Here is a 17878-nt window from a genome sequence, read left to right on the forward strand (position 1 = left end):
GGTTTGTGAGGCCACAGACTGGTGCAGCTGAGGGGGCCCCAGGAAAGCTCTGTGTCCCCCCCCCCCCCAGCAGGAGAACAGATGGGCCCTGCCACGTGGTCAGGGAGCTGTCCATCTGAACAAATCCCAATGTGGCCTCCTTCCTGCCTCCTCCTGTGTGTTGGGGGGACTGTGTGCAGGGGTGCGGCCGAGGCTGGGGAGAGACTGCTGTGTCCCCGTCTTCCCCCATGGATAAAGCCTGTGTGTGCTTGGCCAAGGAGCCGGTTCTGGCCGGGGCTTTGTGAGACCCGCCTTGCCTGGGCCACAGACTGGACTCTAGAGGCAGCCTGGGTGCGAGTCTCCACCGCTGCTGAGCTAAGAGGGCAGAGAAGCAGAGTCAGGAAGTTGTTGTTGTGTGTGTGTGTTTTGCTTTTTGGGTCATACCCAGCTATACCCCTGGCTCTGCACTCAGGAATTACCCCTCGCGGTGCTTGGGGGACCATATGATGCCAGGGATCGAACCCAGGTCGGCCGAGTGCAAGGCCAACACCCTCCCCGCTGTGCTCTCGCTCCAGCCCCGAGAGTGAGAAAGTTTGAGATGCGGTGCTGGGCGTCCACCTCCTGACCCCAGTCACCTCAACAAGGGTCAAGGCTTCAGCGCGCCAGCGGCCAGGCGGGGTTCCACAGGCAGAAGCATGTGAGAGCCCTCGGGTGGGGGGAGCTCCGACACCGATGGTCCCCCGAGCACTGCTGGGAGGAGCTCCTGAGCACTGCCGTCCCCCCCAGTGTGGGCGGCGGTGTAGAGAGAGCCAGCCCAGACTGGCGTAGCTGCCTCTGAAGGTAAGAGCCGGAGAGCGTTCCCGGATACGGGGAATGAACCAGATTCTCTCTGGGGCTGTCCGGCCCGGCTGGGCCCCGGCAGACACAGAGGCACGGGCCAGGCAGAAGCGTTTGCCCGTGGCCGCGGGGGCCGTGAACTCGCGCCCTCACGGCTTCTCGGTATCAACCCCTCTCACTGGAGGCAACTGCCAGGCTCCGGTGCCAGCTGGTGCTGTTCTGTTTATGCGGCTGCTCAGCGGCCCCTGGTGTGTGATGGTTCCGAGCGCTGAGGGCCGGGCCGAGGGCGGTCGGTGTCTTCTCCCAAGACTCGGGCACTCCCACCGTCCTATAGGACGTCAGGAACGTCCTCCACATCAGCCACGGGGGAATCCATCCCACCCGGATGCCGTGTCTTAAACACTTCTTTCCCCCTTAATTTTTATTTTGTTGTTGTTGTTGTTTAGGTGTTTGAGCCACACTCGTCAGTGCTCAGGCCTTACTCCCGGCTCTGTGCTCAGGGATCACTCCTGGTGGGGCTCAGGGGACTATGTGCCAGGGCCTCGAACCCGGACCAGTGTGGCCAAGCCAGCTGCCTACCAAGGGACCGTCTCTCTAACTCCTTAAGTGCGACTTTAAAAGGGATCATGTTTTTGGCCAAGACTGCAGTTTACACACTCTGTCTTAGTATTCCTCAAGAACAGAAAATGATTCAAGAACAAGAACAGAACCTACCCTGCAAATGGTTTGAATTGTTTCCTGTCCCTGAAAACCAGGGAACTCAGGAGATTTGGACCACGTCTCCTTTGTCCCTGGGATGACCCAACACCCCCCCTACCCGCTGAAATCTGTGTCAGCAGAATCTGGGTACCTCTTCCTCATTAATGGGCATTGACCATATTATCTGTATTCATTTAAGTTTTAGGAAGCCAAAGTCCTGAGTTACACACGCCAGGCAAGTTGGCTACCCCTTGAACTTCCTCCTGGGCCTTATTCTGGAGAGATTAATAACAATTATGATCATAACGGAAACATTTTTTTTTTAAAAATTTGCTTTTTAGGTTTGGGCTGGAGTGATAGCACAGTGGGTAGGGCATTTGCCTTGCACACGGCCGGCCCAGATTTGATTCCTCCATCCCTCTCGGAGAGCCTGGAAAGCTAAAGAGAGTATCCCGCCCTCAAGGCAGAGCCTGGCAAGCTACCCATGGCGTATTTGATATGCCAAAAACAGTAACAACAAGTCTCACAATGGAGACATTACTGGTGCCCACTCAAGCAAATCGATGAACAACTGGATGACAGTGCTACAGTGCTTTTTTGGGTCACAGCCAGCGATGTTCAAGGATTACTCCTGGCTCTGTACTCAGGAATTACTCCTGGCGGTGCTCGAGGAACCAATATGGGGTGTTGGGGATTGAACCCGGGTTAGCTGCATGCAAGGCAAATGCTGGCCCCGCTGTACTGGCTCTGGCCCCAGGGAGGAAACATCTTGAGATGAAATTTACCCTTATTTAAGGGATTTTGCTTTCTCATGTTTCATGAGATAAATTTGTCAATTAATTAAAATGTTTTCCCCCCAGTGTCACTCGTTCTTCTGGATGCTGATACATGTTCTGATGGCATAGTAGTTCACAGACTGTGTTACAGAAATCAGAAGGGAAGGGCTCAATCGAGACCTCTGATTGATCCCTCACTCACGTATCTGATCCAGTCAGTCAGTTCCACAAGCCCTCATTTACAGAGAGTATAACCAACCAGAGAACAGAAACAAGGGGTGGGGATACATAACCGAATAAACTCATGTTGTCCCATAGGAGGTTTGGGTTTGGGGTTGCTGTCACAGAAATAGAGAATTCTGTAGTTGGGTCCTTTCACCGATGTGAGCTACATAATAAAAGCGTAACACAGAAGGCATCCATCTGGTGGTGGCTGTTTGATTCTCACACACTGTCCACAAGAGCGTGGAATCAGTGTGAACCAGCCTAATTTACAGGTCTTATCTGCACTCAGGGCTTCCTGCGGCCCTGCCAGGGTCTTGTGAGGTGGGCTAAGTGTCATTCTTCTGCCTCTTTTTTCCTATTCTACATGACAAGATCCTGTAGGGTAGAGACAGAGAGTGATCTTACTCCACGAATATCTCGGCATTGTTTTCTTTGCTCTACAAGCTCAGCATTTATTCTTTTTTTTTTTTTTTAGCTTTTTGGGTCACACCCAGGGGTTACTCTTGGCTCTGCACTCAGGAATTACTCCTGGAAGTGCTGGGGACCATATAGGATGCTGGGAATCGAACCTGGGTCGGCCGTGTGCAAGGCAAACGCCCTACCCGCTGTGCTATCGATCCAGTCCCTCAGCATTTATTCTTTAGGATTGTTGTAAGAAAGAAGTGAGCGGATAACGCACTGCCAGACACAGTTTATACTCAACCTATTTGTTTTCCTTCCTCCTTCCCACCTCCCCATCTACTCAGTATCTTAGATTTTTGCAGTAACGTGTGATGGAAACACAGTAGGAGCGGGACGGAGGAGAGAAGGGCACGGCAGCCGAGCCCCCACCCACGGTTCTCTAGCAGAGTGACCTCGGTTGAGTTTATGACGTGCATCCTTGCCCGCAAAGCAATTATAAATACAATTTAGACAGTTGTGGTGTGCATTTGAGCTTTGTTGCTTAGTAGGCGCAAAACCCGCATTTGACTACAGAACCTCCTCTGCATTTAGAAAGTTCCAGAAATTCTGTGTCTGTTCAGAATCTAGACCCAGAAAAAGTGAGAAGAGTGTGTGTTAGTCATGCATTGCATGGTAAGTCACTCTAGCCTAAAGCAAGATCAAAAGATCCCGCCATCTCTTTTGAGTGGTGGGATCTTTAAGGTAGGCTGCCAGTTCAGGTCACATGGTTCACACCATATGACCACATTACAAAGACCATTGATGGTTTTCTTGGAACTGGTGTCCAGAAATGAGCTACCAAGTTGGGGGGCTGGCGGGAAGAGTGGGGTTTGGTGTGGGGGAACCCGAGACATTGGTGAAAGGGAGTGAACAGTCTGGCAGAGGGTGTGATGTTGGAACGCTGCGTGCATGAAACCCTACCATTCGTGCTATTATAAACCTTGGTGATCAAGATTATTTAAAATCCTTTAAGTACCACTTAGGGTTTTGATACACAGTTACTGCGCTCCACCTCCCAACCAAAATGCCACAGACACTCCGCCACTGTCCCTGGGTCACCTCTTGCCCCTCTTCACCACTTCCCCCATCTCTTGCCCAAAGCTGCTTGGTGTCCAGTTTTACCATCCGAGGCTCAGGGTTTCTCATCCTCCTCCTGTCTGTTCCCTTGTTTCGTCTGGTTAAACCCGGCCGAGATCTCCTTAGAGGAATCACACGAAGGCAAGTGGCGATGCAATAAGCAAAGGGTCTTTATTGGCTAGCTCGAGCTAGGGCCCTCGTCCGGCTCACCGACACAGGGGCAGCCTTCTTGGAACGAGTGACCCTGAGTCTCAAAAGTGAGGGCCTTCTATACCATAACATTATAAAACAGGGACTTTCCATGGACCGCCCTTTTGGCTGAAATCTGAGGGGCTTTCCACTGCTTAGCAGATTGCTTATAAATTGGAATTACATAAGGGTTGCATAAGAGTTACATACGGGTTATATAGGAGGGGGCTTCCCTACCTGCATCTGATTGGTCACCCTTAGTTGACCTCCCATGGCTATCTCACTTCGGGAACCTCATGACTCAATTCCAGGTATCTGTGCTCAATTCCAGGAATTCTGGAACGGAAACATAGACCTAGCTTCTCCTGGCTTCTCTCTGAGCCTGTCGTGGCGCTGCCTCTGCTTCTCTGTCTCTCTCTGTCCTGCAGATGAATGAGGTCATCTGGTCTTTGTCCTTCTGACACGTTTTGCTTATCACGACCCTCCAGTTCCGTCATGTTTCAGCAGACAGCAAGCTTTCCTGTTTTTATTAGAGCTGCCCGGTACTCCGTGGGCACCAGGTCTTCACGTTCCTGCGTGCCTGGGAGTCAGCCCTCGCCTAGCCGGCGGGTTCCCGCTCAGGTGTGGGGGTGACGGCAGGTTATCAGTAAAGGCTTCCGGGTTTGGCCAGGAACAGAGATCTGCTCAAGAGGACTCACCCGTTTCGCTGGTGTCTGGAGACTGAGATCTTTGTCCCCTGGATGGTCCCCTGGGTAATTGTTCCCCCCAGCATTCTCAGGGCAGGGCAGCTGGCCGCCTCTTTTATTTTTTTAAATGAATCACCGTGAGATACAGTTACAGACTTGCAAACTTTTGTGATTACGTTTCCGTCAAACAATGATCGAGTACCCGTCCCTCCACCAGTGCCCATTTTCCCATCACCAGTGTTCCCAGTGTCCCTCCCACCAGCCCCTCCCCATTCCCCTTACCCCCCGCCTCTGTGATAGGCACATTCTCTCTTATTCCCTCTCTCCTTTTGGATGTTATGGTCTGCAATACAGGTAGTAAGTGGCCATCATTTTTTTTGGTCCATGGTCAACTTTCAGCACACGTCTCCCATCCCGAGTGAGCCCTTCAAGCGTCATTTACTTGGTGGTCCCTTCTCTATCCCAGCTGCCTTCTGCCCTCTCCCTGAAACTGGCTTCCGAGAGAGAGAGAGAGAGAGAGAGAGAGAGAGAGAGAGAGAGAGAGAGAGAGAGAGAGAGAGAGTGGAGAGAGAGAGGAGAGAGAGGAGAGAGTGGAGAGAGAAAGAGGAGAGAGAGAGAAAGAGAGAGAGGAGAGAGAGGAGAGAGAGAGAGAGAGAGAGAGAGAGAGAGAGAGAGAGAGAGAGAGAGAGAGAGAGAGAGAGAGAGAGGAGGGCAAAGCCCAGTGCTCTACAGGGCCTAGGTCTGAGGCAGGAAACCATTGAGTCATCAAGACCAGTTCATGCCCTAGAGGATGCAAATTAGACTTCAGGTCTTCGTTATTTTGGGGGAGGGGGGCACACCTGATGGTGCTGGGGGTCTGCCCTGGTGCAGTGCTCAGAGGTGTTAGGGACATATGCAGTGGTGAGGATTGAGCCCGGGCCTCCTGCCCTCCGACCCTGCTACCTTCCTGACCCCTCAATTTCACCTCAGAGAGAGAGATATCGAAGGACTTACGGGAAAACCTGAAAACCCTCCTGGAATCCAGCAGGCGCAATCTCGATGGGCTCCAAAGGGAGAAGAGGAAGTTGGAAATGAGTAACCTAGAAAGAATTAGCTGACAGCAGGAAATCTTAGCTTGTAATTCATTTTTTATTGGCAACTAATCACTTTACTTTTATTTATCACATGTTACTGGAGCATGACGGGGTATCACATGGGGAGTTTGAGCAGAGGGATAATTGGGCTGAAATCCTTCCCGATGATGAGAGCCATCGAGTTTGGCAGGAGTCCCTCGGGGCGTGGGGCTGGGGCCACTTGATGGAGTCATTTAGACATGGAGCCAGAAAGAATGTTCTGGGAGGAGAGAAAATGACAGACTTGCTGTCCTGCCAGCTTGGATCCTCTGGTCCCGGGATCCTCAGTCCAGAGACTCCGAAATGCCTATTTTCTATATAACTAATTGCTTCGACAGACTTTTCTTTCAGCTGAGTCCACCCAACTGGAGAGCTGTTTTGGAACTTGGCAAAAGCGCGCGTTTCTGCAACTTCCTCAGGGCTTCTGAAAATAAGATGCATTGAAAGAATCTTTTTTTTTTGGGGGGGGGGGGGTTGTTTTGTTTAGTTTTGAGGCCACATCTGGCAGTGCTCAGGGCTTACTCCTGACTGTGCTCTGGGGACCGTATGGGATGCCAGCACCCAGGGGTGCTCAGGGCTTACTGCTGGCTGGACACTCAGGGATCACTCCTGGGGGTGCTCAGGAGACCGTTTGGGATGCTGGGATCAAACCCAGGTCGGCCACCTGCAAGGCAAACGCCCTGTCATTGCACGGTGTCTCCGGCCCTGGAAGGCCCATATATATTTAATTTCCCTGGACGTTAGCTGCCTGCATGGGAGAACCACTGGGTGCTTCTGAGCTGTGTCAAGGTGGCCTGTTCCCTGGCCTCTGGTTTCCTTAACTTCCCTGTCTCTTGCATTTTACACACACACACACACACACACACCATTTCAAGCAGAGTTCACGTGCTGGGGATGGTTTCCTTAACTTCCCTGTCTCTTGCATTTTACACCCCTAACACACACACACACACACACACACACACACACACACACACACACACACACACACACACCCCATTTCAAGCAGAGTCCACGTGCTGGGGATCAGAGGAAGGCTCCCCCCTGCCCTCGCCAGCCCTCCAGCAGGACTGAACTTGGCGGAGTTCAGTGGGTCATTGCTGGCCTCAGGCCTGCCTCGAGTGCCGGGTGATTTTCAGACCCTCTCGCTCGCTCTCCTGGAAGGTGCTGGAACACGCACCGTCTGCTCTCTCGAAGGCTGGCGGCTGGTAGGTTTGTGAGGAGTAAATCAGGACCTGTGCTTGGGGCCCGTGTCTTGGTGCCGGGTGGCACGCCAGCCTCTTGCCTTCCTCCTGGATGCCACGATGCCCCTCACATATCCTCTTCCCACAGACCACCCCGCAGGTGTTTGCTTGACTCAGAACAAGGAGGATAAGAAAACACCAGGTTTGGGGCTGGAGCGATAGTACAGCGGGGAGGGCGTTTGCCTTGCACGCGGCCGACCTGGGTTCACTCCCCGCCCTCCCTTATGGTCCCTGAGCACCGCCAGGAGTAATTCCTGAGTGCATGAGCCAGGAGTCACCGCTGTGCATCGCCAGGTGGGACCCAAAAAGAAAAAAAAAAGTGAAAAGAAGAAGAAAGTACCAGTTACTCTGGCCTGATCGAGGCTGAAGGAAGGTCGGAAATTTAAATGGCGTGCATCCACAGGAGGGCTTGCGTGCGTCAGGCTCGGGGAACGCGGGTTGGGGTGTTTGGGTGGGCGGGGGTCTGGGGGGCAGGGTGCGGCTGAGGCAGCTGGGGCAGGGTGGAGAAAGGGGAGGCAGAGGCAGTGAGGACCCCTCATCTCTCCCTGGAGAGATGGCGGGACTTTAGCCTGGACTGGGACCGAGAGGGGTGTATACCCCCCTCGAAGCAGGGGCGTCTTGGTGAGGGGTTTTGGCACCGGGGTTCCCTGGCTGTGCGGCTCCCACCCCCTCGAGGCTGCCGGCCGCCCCTGCGCGCACACCCTCTCCAGGGGCTCGTGTGCAGAGGGTATTTCTGGAAGCGCTGAGTGACAGGCCCTTCCAAATGCCTCCTTCCCGTTCTCGGGGAAAACAACATCTGTGGGCAGAAATAAAACCTGAACCCGTTCCAAATCGGAGGGACTGGGCGTTGGAGTCAGGCCCAGGGGCGGGCTCAGGGGAGTGAGCTCGGACTCCCTGCATGTGGGAACCCCAGGCTTGGTCCTTAGCACCACATGGGCGTCCCCGAACATTGCTCGGGGTGACCCCCGAGCACTGAGCTGGGAGTCGCTGAGGAGAACCACCAGGTCTGGCTCCAAGACAAACTAACGAGGCGGGAAAAAGGTGGTGGTGGTGGTGGTGGGTACTGGAATCACAGTGCAGGGTCCAGGCGCTTTGCCCCGAGCTCGCCATGGTTCCCGTCCCGGTACCGCCCAGTCTCTCTTTTTTTTTTTTGCTTTTTGGGTCACACCTGGCAATGCACAGGGTTTACTCCTGGCTTTGCACTCAGGAATCATCCCTGGCAGTGCTCAGGGGACCATATGGGATGCTGGGATTCGAACCTGGGTCGGCAGCATGCAAGGCAAACACCCTATCCGCTGTGCTATTCCTCCAGCCCCCTGCCCAGTCTCTTGAGTGACCCCTGGTCCCCACAGCTGCTGAGATTCCAGATGTGGGCTATCGATGACGTCAGGAGCCAGCCCTGAGCACAGAGCCAGGAGCCAGCCCTGAGCACAGAGCCAGGAGCCAGCCCCGAGCACTGCGGAGCGCGCCCTGCACCTCCCAGGGAAAGCACAGGCCAGGAAACGGGAGCTGTGCGAGGCTGTGAGACGGGCCGTGTGCCCGGGGCCAGGCTGTGCGCTGGGGACGGTGCCCCGCTGGCGGTTTGCGGCGGGTCCTGCTCCTCAGAGAGCCCTTCCGGATGCCAGCCTGCCCGTCTCCAGGGCGGGGCGCGGTCTGGCGCCCGCGAGCTGTTCAGACTCGCTTCTCCCGGGAGAGACTTGCACTCCAAACAGATGCTGCCCCCCCTAGGGCCCCCCCCCCCCAGGGCTGGGGATTGAATTCAGGCCTGCCCCAGGCTGGGCAGCCGCTCGAGTTCGCCCCGTCCCCGCCCCCGCCGTGCTTGTGCTTTGGGGGCCACAGCAGACAAGTGCCCGGGCTCCGCTCTTGGCTCGGTGCTCGTGTGGGTTTGCTCCCGGCCCCTTCACCGGCCATCGTCCGTGGCTTTTCCCTCCTTGTGACACAAACTCTTCGAGTGACATCTTGTGCCTGGACGCCCAGTTAAGGATAGAGAAGATTCCTGGGCAAAGCCATCGCCGTCGGAATTCCAGACGCAGACCCAGGGGAAAAGCATTTCCAGGTGCTGGTGGGGGTTGTTCCCTCCTCCTCTTCCCACTCCTCCTCCTCCTCCCCTTCCCCTCCTCCCCCTCCCCCTTCTCCCCCTTCCTCTTCCCCCTCTTCCTCCCCCTCCTCCCCCTTCTCCCCCGCCCTTCTCCTCTTCTCCCTCCTCCTCCTCCTCTTCCCGTCCTCCCCCTCCTCCTCCCCTCCTCTAACCCCTCCTCCTCCCTCCTCCTCCTCCTCCTCCCCCTCCTTCTCCTTCCCTTTCTCTTTCTTTTCCCCTTCCTCTTCCTTCTTTTCCTTCCTTCCTTCCTTCCTCCCTTCCTTCCTTCCTTCCTTCCTTCCTTCCTTCCTTCCTTCCTTCCTTCCTTCCTTCCTTCCTTCCTTCCTTCCTTCCTTCCTTCTCTTCCTCCTCTTCTACCTCCTACTCCTCTTTCTCTTTCTCTTTCTCTTCCTTCTCCTTCTCCCCCTTTCTCCTTATTATTCCTCTTCCTCTCCTTCCTCTCCTTCCTTCCTTTCCTCCTCCTCCTCCTCCCCTTTCTTTTCCCCTTCCTCTTCTCCTCCTCTTTCTCCTTCCTTCCTTCCTTCCTTCCTTCCTTCCTTCCTTCCTTCCTTCCTTCCTTCCTTCCTTCCTTCCTTCCTTCCTTCCTTCCTTCCTCCCTCCCTCCCTTCCTCCCTCCCTCCCTTCTTCCCTCCCTCCCTTTCTCCCTCCCTCCTTTCTTCCTCCTCTTCTACCTCTTCCTCCTCCTCTTTCTCTTTCTCTTCCCCTTTCTCTTCCCCTTCCTCCTCTCCTCCTCCTTCTGTTTTCTCACCCGCGAGTCTGTCCGTCTGTCCGGGGGTGAGTGGCCGTCCGTCTGGCGCTCAGTGAGGAGAGCCTGGGGGATGCTGTGCTGCAGGAGCACAGGCCGCCCGGGTGCAGGTGTGACACTCCGGGGACCGAGGCGCATGCCTGGCCCGTCGCTTACGCTGGCTCCAGCCCTGGCACCCACCGCTGTGGAGGTGCAGGAATCCTCTCCCCTCATCTCCCACCCCTGACCAGGTCTGGTGCCTTTCACGAGGTCACCTGTGTCCTGGGGCTGCCGTCCAGAGCCTGGACTCTCTTGGTCCTCCCTCTAAACGGGCAGAGAAGAAAAGTGCCAGAAGGCCCTTGGTTGGTTGTACCTGTTTTTCATTTTTATTACCAGCTGGATTTTCTTTCCCCGGTCGCTGAGTGTCAGCTACAGGGAAGACGCCAGTTTGTGAACTGTGAGGTTGCTTACAAAGGCGGGGGGATAGCGGGGATATCGGTGGTGGGGAATGCGCACTGGTGGAGGGATGGGTGTTTGATCATTGTGTGACTGTAACCCAAACATGAAAGCTTGTAACTACCTCACGGTGATTCAATAAAATTTTTTAAAAAAATGTGAGATTGCTTTTGAGTGTGAAATGGATTATACCTTCAGACATGCTAGGATTGGTTCAGAGGATCAAAAAATAGAACCTGGACTTGTATTTTAGAAAAAAAGGAGCTTGCACCTGGCATGGAGAGAGGGAATCTTCCAAGGAGGAAGAGAACGGATGAAGCCGCTCTCTCTCTCTCTCTCTCTCTCTCTCTCTCTCTCTCTCTCTCTCCAGGGCCCCTCTCAGAGGGCTCTCCCAGGGGCGGTGGACCCTGGCTGGCTCGGCAGGGTGGAAGTGGAGAAAATGTGTGATTTGAAGTGAAAATCTCAGTCCTGAGCTCCTGGTGTAGGTGAAACAAAGACCCAGTGAGCAATACGGGCCATTAAACCCCGATCCAGAAGGAAGTGGAAATCTCGGATGAAATCCACCATCTTTATCCTTGGAGCCCGGGTCCATCCTTCAGGCAGCGTCCACCCTGCTGGGAACCGAAATGTGTTTCTCTTTCTGGGTGGAATGTCTGGCTCCGAGACAATTGACGGCAGACTGCAGGTTCTGGGGAGGGTGTTTCTGGATCTTTCCCAATTTTTTCCTTTTTTTTTTGTCTTGCAAAGGGAATGAATATTTAATAAGTCGGAAAAATGGTAAAAATCCGACTGCTTATACACCATCACGTTTTATCTATAAAAATTAAAGGAAGTTTGTGTCGTGTGTCGATTGGAGTTTTGCAGACTGCGCTGTGAAATCTCAGAAGCAAATTAGTGTTTATCTTTTGATGAGCTTGAGAAATGTCTCCTTCCTGTGGTCTGGTTATTGGCATGTTTAATTGAACATTTTTCGCATTTTACGTCACTGGCTACTTTTTGGTCATATTTTCACAATTGGAGAAAAATCTGTTTTGTAATGATGGTCAGGTTTCCCGAGTAATCATTTGTGATTCTTCTTGATCCGAAGTTTTTTTTTTTTTTTTTTTGCTTTTTGGGTCACACTTGGCAATGCACAGGGGTCACTCCTGGCTCTTCACTCGGGAATCACCCCTGGTGGTGCTCAGGGGACCATATGGGATGCTGGGAATCGAACCCGGGTCTGCCGTGTGCTATTGCTAATAGCACCCCTGCCCGCTGTGCTATTGCTCCAGCCCCGATCTGAAGGTGTTTTTTTTTTTTTTTTGCTTTTTGGGTCACACCCAGCGATGCACAGGGGTTACTCCTGGCTCTGCACTCGGGAATCACCCCTGGTGGTGCTCAGGGGACCCTATGGGATGCTGGGAACCGAACCCGGGTCGGCCGCCCTGTGCAAGGCAAACGCCCTCCCCGCTGTGCTATTGCTCCAGCCCTGATCTGAAGTTTTTGACTAAACCCTTTCTCCTGGTGGAAGGCAGCGCGGCTGACGGGTTTGGGTGGGAAAGTGCTTTATTTTTCGCACCGCCGACTTCGGCCCCGGGGGACAGTGCTGGCGCGTCCGGCCAAGGACGCCTGCTCACTGGTCCCTGGCCTGCCCGGCTGACAGCCAGGTGTGTCCCGGGCCTGTGGCATCGATGTCCTTGTGGCCCGTGCTTCCGGGCACACCTCTCTGGCGGCCACGCTCTCTCCCGCCCGGAAGTCCACGTTCGCAGCAGTGCTCCCCCTTTCGGATTTCTCGGCTCCCGCAGCAGAAGCGAGAGCACTTTCGCTTGGGAAGGGAGCAGTCCCCCGTCCACGCCGCCCGTCCGAGACTGGCCGCAAGCCTCGTGCCAGGATCTCCTGAGGGCTGCGTGAGCACAGGCTGGGACCGAGGGCACAGACCGGGTGCTGCGGCGGGAGAGCCTGGCCGGGGCGGGACCCGTGGCTCCCGGTGACGTCTGCCGCCAGCCAGGGTCGGAAAGGACGAGCTGGAGGTTCCTGGGCCGGGCTTGGGTGTTGGCACTGCACGCGGCAGGACAGGGTTCCACCCCCGGCACCGCATGGTCCCTGAGCACCGCAGGGAGCACCCCCTGAGCACTGACCCCAGAGCAGCACTGAGAGGGGAGTTCTTTCTGGGGGCAGGTGGGGGGTTTGGGTCACACCCGGCACTGCTCAGGGGTGACTCGTGGCTCTGCACTCAGGAATTACTCCTGGCGGTGCTCAGGGGACCGTATGGGATGCTGGGATCGAGCCGGGTATGGCTGTGCGCACGGCGAGTGCCTTCCCCCCCCGCCCCGTCGCTCTCTCTCCAGCCCGACAGCCTCGCTCTTTATTTGTTCCCTGTACCAGGGGAGCCTCGGAGAGCTGGGAGCGGCGGCGACACCTGAAAACAAAGTAATTCGGAAGATGAAATAAACATTTGGCCAAGCCCCAGGAGGCGAGCAGGGACCCCCCAGGGCTGGGTTAGCCCGCTCTGGCTCTGTGGACAGTGCTTGAAAGACACAGGGGAGGGCCGGAGCGATAGCACAGTGGGGAGGGCGTTTGCCTTGCACGCGGCCGACCCGGGTTCGATCCCTGGCATCTCATATGGTCCCCCAAGCACTGCCAGGAGTGATTCCTGAGTGCAGAGCCAGGAGTAACCCCTGAGCATTGCTGGGTGTGACCCAAAAAGCAAAAAACAAACAAACAAACAAATAAAAAAAACACAGGGGAAAGAGGAACTGAACTGCGTCTTCGTGTCTAAGAAGACGTGAACATTGTGAAAATCCAAACCGGGTCAGAGGAGGCTGTCTCTGCCGTTAGACAATACAGATAATACAGGTGATTCTGCTGCCCCGTTTTTTTTTTTTTTTTTTTTTTGGCGAAGAAATAAAGTGTATTTTTTTTTTTAAACAACAGACCTGGGGACTCCCCAGCGCCAGTGAAGCAGCTACTGTGTCTGGGAGGTGAGCTGCAGTGACCGCCGGCCTGCCTGGGTGTCTGGTGGGCCTGCTGGGGTGGCCACACGCGTGCACGGCAGCGGGCGGCCGCGAGCCTGTGCTCGCCAGAGAGTTGGCACTGCCGTGTCCTCGCTTCATTGTCGTCCCGAGAGCCAGAGAAAATAGGGAGTTTCTAGAGTTTGGACGTGGGAGGGCGACGGCTGCCTCGGGCTTGGTGGGTTCCCACCCGCAGACGCACAGAACGTTCCGGAGCTGTCTGCCAGCGGGAGGGGGCTCGGGCCCAGCTGCTTTACCACAGAAAGCCGCACCAGATGGGGGTGAGGTTTGTCTGACCGTGGCACCGGCCTCCGCTCATGGTTTGAGATGGCTGTGGGGGGGGTCCGGGGGGGGGGCGGGAGCACCTGCCGAGCGGAACGTTCTGGGCCCTGGCCTCAGCCCCTCTGGGCGTCACTGCTCAGAGCCGCGGGGCTCCTTCTGGAAGCTTCCTCCTGCCGCCCTGCACCCAGTCCCCATCCTGATCTCTCCTGTCTGAACCGCTGGGGGCGGGGGCGCATGAGGGTGATGCTCGGAAGAGAGCGGGGGCCGTTTCTCGTCTGGAGGGCCAGGCTGACCCTGCCCCTCTGGCAGCTGCAGCCAGCTGTTCCCGGCGAGGACGGGCCGGACAGGGGCCAGCGAAGGGTTGCAGGAGCCGAGCCCCAGTGAGCGGGCGCGTGCGGGAATGAGCTCCCCGTCGTGGGGGAGATTCGGGTCCAGTGCTCATGTGTTCCCCGGAGGCCGAGGATCTCTGGAATCCTGGAGGGTGGTTTCCTGAGACCCGAAGCCTGACCTGATTTCGCAGGGGCAGTAGGACGGGGTCTGTTGGGTGACAGGGGGGAGGGGGTGTAGGCAGCTCTGCCCCCCCCCCGCCCGACCCTGCACGGCGATCCCGGGCAGGGCTTCCCCCTCCTGGAAGCCCTCCGAGATGAACCCTTATTTCCAATCGCTGCAACATCGGCCTTGACTTCCCGGAGGATGAAGGAGTGTTTTCTGTTTGTTTGTTTTGGCTCACACCTGGCGATGCTCGGGGGTCACTCCTGGCTCTGCACTGGGGAATCACTCCTGACCGTATGGGGTGCCGAGGATTGAACCCGGGTCGGCTGCCTGCAAGGCCAGTGCCCAGCCTGCTGTGCTACGGCTCTGGCCCGAGGGTGGGGGGTTGTGTGGTGCGTGTACACGTGCCACAGGAGTAGACATCAGAGTTGAACCAAGTGGGAGAGCCGTTGGCCGGCAGGGCCAGGAGCGAGACCCTGGGTTCTGTCCCTGCCACCCGGGTTTGCCCCGGCGGCCCCCGCCCTCCCCGGTGTTGCCCTCTGTGCAGACGAACTGAAACCCCGATGTGTGCGTCGGCCGCACCTTGCGTGTTGATTTGGGACGCGGCTGCGGAGCGCAGTCCTGTGTCCCCGGGATGTGCAGTTGTGGGGGTCCCACGTAGACGGAGCGGGCGGGACCCATCTGCAGCACCTCCCGGGGCCGGCTGAGGGGCTGTGGGGCTGAGCCCCCCGCCCGCCTCTGACATCGATGTCGAGAGAACCGGCGGGTGAGAAGGGAACTGTCAGCCCCGCTTCCCTCTGACCCTGAGCCGGGACCTGACACGTCGGGTGGGACGGGGGGGTGGGGGGGGGGTGAGTCCGGGTCGGGTTCTCCGGCACGGCCGTGCCCAGCCGGCAGCGGGAGAAGCAGCTGCTGGAGGTGGCGCGGGTCCAGGAGCCACTTTTCACCCACGACTCTTCTCCCGCGGCCCCAGGTCTGGACTCAGGCTTCCAGAGCAGCCGGAGCTGCTCTCTGTGGCCAGGACACCTCCAGGGGCTGCCCCGGCGCTGGCAGGGAGGCGCGGTGCCCCCGGGGGAGGTGTGTGCCCGGCCCTGGCCGCCCCCGGGACTGGGAGTGCCAGGGGAGCGCCAGGAGAGCCGAGACACATGTGTGCAGATGTGCAAACCTTTCCCCCGGGGGCAGGGTGCCAGGAGGACACCCGGCTTCCTGCCGGCGGCGGGGGCAGGGCCGGCCCCGCCGCATCACAGCTGCCCGGGGGGCTGGCTCGGGGCTGGGCCGTGCCCTCGGCACCGCTCTTTGTCTGCCTGCGGGTGAAGTGCGGCCTGCGGCCAGTAATCCCGCCGCAGCGACTGGACTTCCAATGTGGTTTTGGAGCGCATCCCGGAGCGCCGGCTGTGGAGGCGCCCGCCTCCCCCTTCAGAGGCACGGCTGGATGCCGAGCGCCGAGCTGCGACGCCGCCGGCCTTAAACCTGCCTGGCCGGGCCGGGGCTTCTCTCTCCTTCCACCCCCCACCCCCCTTCTCTTTACTTGGCTTTTTTTTTTTTCCTGGTTCCCAGGAAACCTTCCCCGGGGCCGTTCATGGATCCGAGGCTGACGCGCTTGTTGCTCTTTCTCTCCCTGCCGCCCCTGCTAGTGAGCAACCACACGGGCCGCATCAAGGTGGTCTTCACCCCCAGCATCTGCAAGATCACCTGCACCAAGGGCAGCTGCCAGAACAGCTGCGAGAAGGGCAACACCACCACGCTCATCAGCGAGAACGGACACGCCGCCGACACGCTCACCGCCACCAACTTCCGAGTGGGTGAGTGAGCGTCCCCTGCCCGCCCGGGGAGCCGGCTCCCACCGCCAGCCGCCAGCCGAGCGGCCAGACGCGCCCCCCCCCACCCTCCGCCCTGGCTCACCCACCACTTTGCATCCCGGAAGCAGAGTGTGGTGCCGTTGGCCTGGCCGGCGGGGCTCTGCGGGGCTGTTAAGCCTGATGTGGGGGGTCTCTGGCCCTGGGGGCGTCTGCCCGGCTGGGGGCTCATCACTCGGCTCCGGGGCGGTGGAGGGGCGGGGGGAGGTGGGAACGGCGGGAGAACGGACCTTCCATGTCTCTCCAAACGGCTTCTCGGTTTATCTGCCACGGGAGAAGCGGTGAGGGTGTTTGCTCCGGTGGGAAGTCACACGGCGGGCGCGGCTCACGCTCAAGGTTTACTTTATGCAGAGCCGGCCCCTCACCGACCCGGCCGGTATTCCGGACTCTCTGTCAGAGACTGGGTTAGTAATTGATCAAGAGGGCACGGATATGTGTGTGTGGGGGAGTGGGTAGGTTAGGGGATAACCAGCGTCCAACCAGCATTCCAAACCCTTTAATCTTGCATCCCTCATTTAAATATGAGTGACTGTAATCACAGATGACAGGAGGAAAAAAGCTCTTTTGCTGCCTCTGAGGGGGGGCTGTTAGGGTGGGGAGATGGAATTTGTTTCCTTTTCACTTTTTTTTTTTTAATTTGTGAAGAAAGTCTTCACAAAGGTCCAGGGAAAGCTGTCCTGCAATCCGGTATTTTTGTCACGGAAAAATGTCTTTTATTATTTTCTTGACCAATTATGGTTGGCCCCGGGCACTGAAATAATCGCAGACACCCACGGTACTTTATGAGCTCCTCACAGGAATAACCCCGCGTCAGACAGATAATAACACTGGCTCGATCTGGTCTTTTTATGGAATATTGCTGTTTAGTCTTAGAGAGTGTCTGGGCAAGGAGTTAAGAGCAGCGGTGTCTATTTCAAACCCGTTTCCACCAAGACCAAATACAGCGGCCAGCCTGCTTCCGACTCCCACCCACTTCCCCCCTCCTTCCCCGCCCTACCCCCCCCTCGGTGGTCCTGCTTTCTCGACACTTTGCAGCCCGCAGAGACGGAAGCAGCGTCCCTGATAGCCTGGACCGGGAACAGGCATGTGACCCGCGATGCCAAGTGGAAGGGACTTGTGACTTTGCTGGCACCGAGAGGTGTGCTCGCGGCATATTTCTAAAAGAATTTAGCTGTGAGGTGTCCAGTGTGATCTCGGGGGCTGGCCAGGGAGCCCTGTCTCCTGGGGATGTGTGCTGGGCTGACGAGGGGCAGGAAATGAGCTCCCGGTCCTGCCACTCGCTGGATCCCAGCCTTGAGCTCTGGGGACTGGTGTGTTTCCTCATCCGTAAAAATCAATGGCTTGTGAAAGTCAATGGCTTGTGTTTAATCATCTCTGTGATTCAGTGCATCGCTCTCTCTGTCTCTGTCTCTCTCTCTCTCTCTCTCTCTCTCTCTCTCTCTCTCTCTCTCTGTCTCTCTCTCCCTCTCTCTCTCCTGCCAGTTGTAATATTGATTTCAGGCTGTCTGGGGAAGGGTTGCAGAGCTGCAGGTTCGGGTTCCCCGCAGCAGCCGGGTTCACTGCTCCCTTTCCTGAAGGAGCCTTCCCTCCCGCCTCTGCTGCTCCGCCCGCTGCCGTGCAGTGACTCTCTACCGCCGGGATGACAGGGCGATCCCCTCGGCTGGGTGTAATTGCTGGCTTTCGCTGTGTGAGCTGGGAAGCGGAACATTCGCCGG

General features: G+C 56.9%; 1 protein-coding gene across 1 annotated transcript in view; it reads left to right on the top strand.

The window, feature by feature from the left end:
• LTBP1 (latent transforming growth factor beta binding protein 1) overlaps positions 1-17878 on the top strand; it is a 259047-nt gene that overhangs the window by 77887 nt on the left and 163282 nt on the right. The window contains exon 5 of the mRNA XM_055120644.1: positions 15942-16109. Coding sequence (XP_054976619.1) covers positions 15942-16109 — 168 coding nt within the window. The remainder of the gene's footprint in view (positions 1-15941; positions 16110-17878) is intronic.

Source organism: Sorex araneus, chromosome X (assembly GCF_027595985.1).
Source record: "Sorex araneus isolate mSorAra2 chromosome X, mSorAra2.pri, whole genome shotgun sequence".
Classification (NCBI taxonomy): Eukaryota; Metazoa; Chordata; class Mammalia; order Eulipotyphla; family Soricidae; genus Sorex; species Sorex araneus.